Here is a 2,500-nt window from a genome sequence, read left to right on the forward strand (position 1 = left end):
CGCACGCACGCACGCACGCACGCACGCACACACACACACACACACACACACACACACACACACACACACACACACACACACACACACACTTGAATATTCACCACAATCTCCTACATAAAAGACTGTCTCCCCCAAACCATCCCCACTGCATAAATAACATATATTATGACTACCTGATTATGTTGCATATTGTATGATATCGCATTTCATCTCATTGTAACCTGCACAGCATTTTGCACTACTGTTCTACTGCAGTACGACTGGTCCCGCTGTAGTACAACTACTATTACTGCATCACTTAACTTTTTTATTAATTACCTTACTTATTTTACTTTATTCTGCTATTGTTGAATTCTGCTGCAATGCCAATGTCGAAGAACCTAAGTAAGAACCTAAGAATTTTACTCTGTGTACCCGTACATTCAGTACTCAAGATGAGGGGGGGATGGCATCGCCCCTGAAATAAAAACGGTCAAAATCGTCCCCCTTCTAAAACTGCCATCCCCCTTTCCATCCCTTATGTAATTTTATCAATGAACGTGGTATTACGGTACTGCTATTTCAACATTTAGCTTTGCGCATATTGAGTGAAATACTGTGAGCGAGGGGGCACGCACACATGCAATGATATTTTTACCACCAAGTCACTGACACTGAAGTCACTGACGCTGTGGGGATGCTAAAATTGTCCCCATATGGTAAAAAAAAAAAAAAAAAACGTTTTATTGCAAACAACAGTCAGTGGCAAGTGACAAGAAGTAATAGCAGTATTTGTTTGTTTGTTTTTTTGTTTTGTTTGTTTTCTAACCCCCTCCCACAGGTATGCTTGGGCCACAAATAATAATAATAATAATAATAATAATAAAATAAAATAAAAATAAAATATATATAAAAATAATTAGGAAAAAAAGGAAAGTAATAATAATAAAAGAAATCTGCAAGAATATGGTATACAGGAAGAAAATGAAAGTAAACATTGTTGTCATGGTGAGAAATAAAAATAAGAATAAAGGAAGAAGGTTTCATTAAGAGGGAAAAAGGAAATGCAGTGCAGTAATCTAGGGCATTTCAGGGAGCTACCTGTGGCACAACACCAGTGTCAGAAGTGATAGGAAGTTCTTTGATAAGGTCTAATAGGGGATCCCCTGATTTTCTTTTACAACTTGAGTACTGTGTACATTGGATGTAATAAAAGCAATTCTGATTCTGATACACATCCATTCTTTTACCCTCTGATTTATAGGGCAACATGGTGATGTTAGTGCGATGTGACGGGGAGGAAGAGGACGAGGAGAGTGAAGAGGAGGGCTCAGAGAGGCTGCTGAGGGGTCTTACTCATCAGTGCAGTCTGACACTCCAGGTACAGGGCCTCCCCACTGGCTACTGCAGGGACATCCATGGACAGGTGAGTTGGGCTGTGTGTGTGTGTGTGTGTCTGTGTGTGTGTGTGTGTGTGTGTGTGTGTGTGTGTGTGTGTGTGTTAGGGATGGACGGTTTTTCGGTTAAACCGAAAACCGGGGTTTATAAAAATAGAAACGTTTTTTTATCAAAACCGTCTGAAACCGTTTTTTTTTTTTAGAAGAATAAAATAGAATAAGAATAAAACTGGAACATGTCACATGTTTGTCGTGTGTGAAAATAACAATGATACAGTCTGAATCTGCCACGCAATGAGTGAGAGGTTTGGTCAGTTGTGAAGAATAACTGAGGATTAATATCTAATTGGGATTATATTTAAGGGTAACGAATCACTCTATGGGAAAGATAGTTGCCTTCAGTTATTGGTAGATAGGAAAGTTTTTTTTACAATTACTCGCTTACATTTAATAAGATCATTTTCGCTGCTCTCTGTAAAGCGCATTGGGTCACTTTTGTGAGAAATGCGCTATGGAAATAAAATGTGATTTGATTTGATATCAATCAATCAATCAAACTTTATTTATGTTCTATAGCACAAATCATGCATTGAATGTAACTCCAAGTGCAGTATTTACTAAACCACAATATAATAAAACAAGAGCTATACGGATCAAGAGTGTTTGTGCACAGCGCCACTGTGTGTGAAGGCGCTACTGAAAGTGATGACAGAACGCATGTCTCAGAAGATACGCGGTCACTTAGTGACGCAAAGGTAGTTCTGTATTTATCTCTATCTGTATTAGTACATTTATTTTGAAAGCTCTATTTTGACAGCTCTACCATGGGCACTTTTATTTTGATGGGGCATTCTTTGTTGATTGACTTACGACAGTTCAGGACGAGTCAGTCTCGCGGCATGTGGTTTTTATGAAAAGCTTTAAGTATGTTCACTGCATAATTCTAAGTCTAATATTTCAGTGATTATTGAGCAGTATTCAAATATTGAAATACATTGAGCAGCAGCTGAAACTTTGTCTAAGAACCAAGATATTGAGAAAGCAGTTCATTCAATGAAGACGCTGTTCCAAGAGATGATCTTCCGTGCAGGCGTGCACCCTGGATCAGCGGAGCTGGTGTGTTA

At 38.6% G+C, this 2,500-nt stretch overlaps 1 protein-coding gene across 1 annotated transcript in view; it reads left to right on the forward strand.

Annotated features, from left to right (window-relative positions):
- Positions 1 to 2,500, forward strand: part of elp6 (elongator acetyltransferase complex subunit 6) — a 6,714-nt gene that overhangs the window by 3,432 nt on the left and 782 nt on the right. The window contains exon 6 of the mRNA XM_080540121.1: positions 1,244 to 1,405. Coding sequence (XP_080396247.1) covers positions 1,244 to 1,405 — 162 coding nt within the window. The remainder of the gene's footprint in view (positions 1 to 1,243; positions 1,406 to 2,500) is intronic.

This window comes from Nansenia antarctica, assembly GCF_963989245.1.
Source record: "Nansenia antarctica genome assembly, chromosome: 10".
NCBI lineage: Eukaryota > Metazoa > Chordata > Actinopteri > Argentiniformes > Microstomatidae > Nansenia > Nansenia antarctica.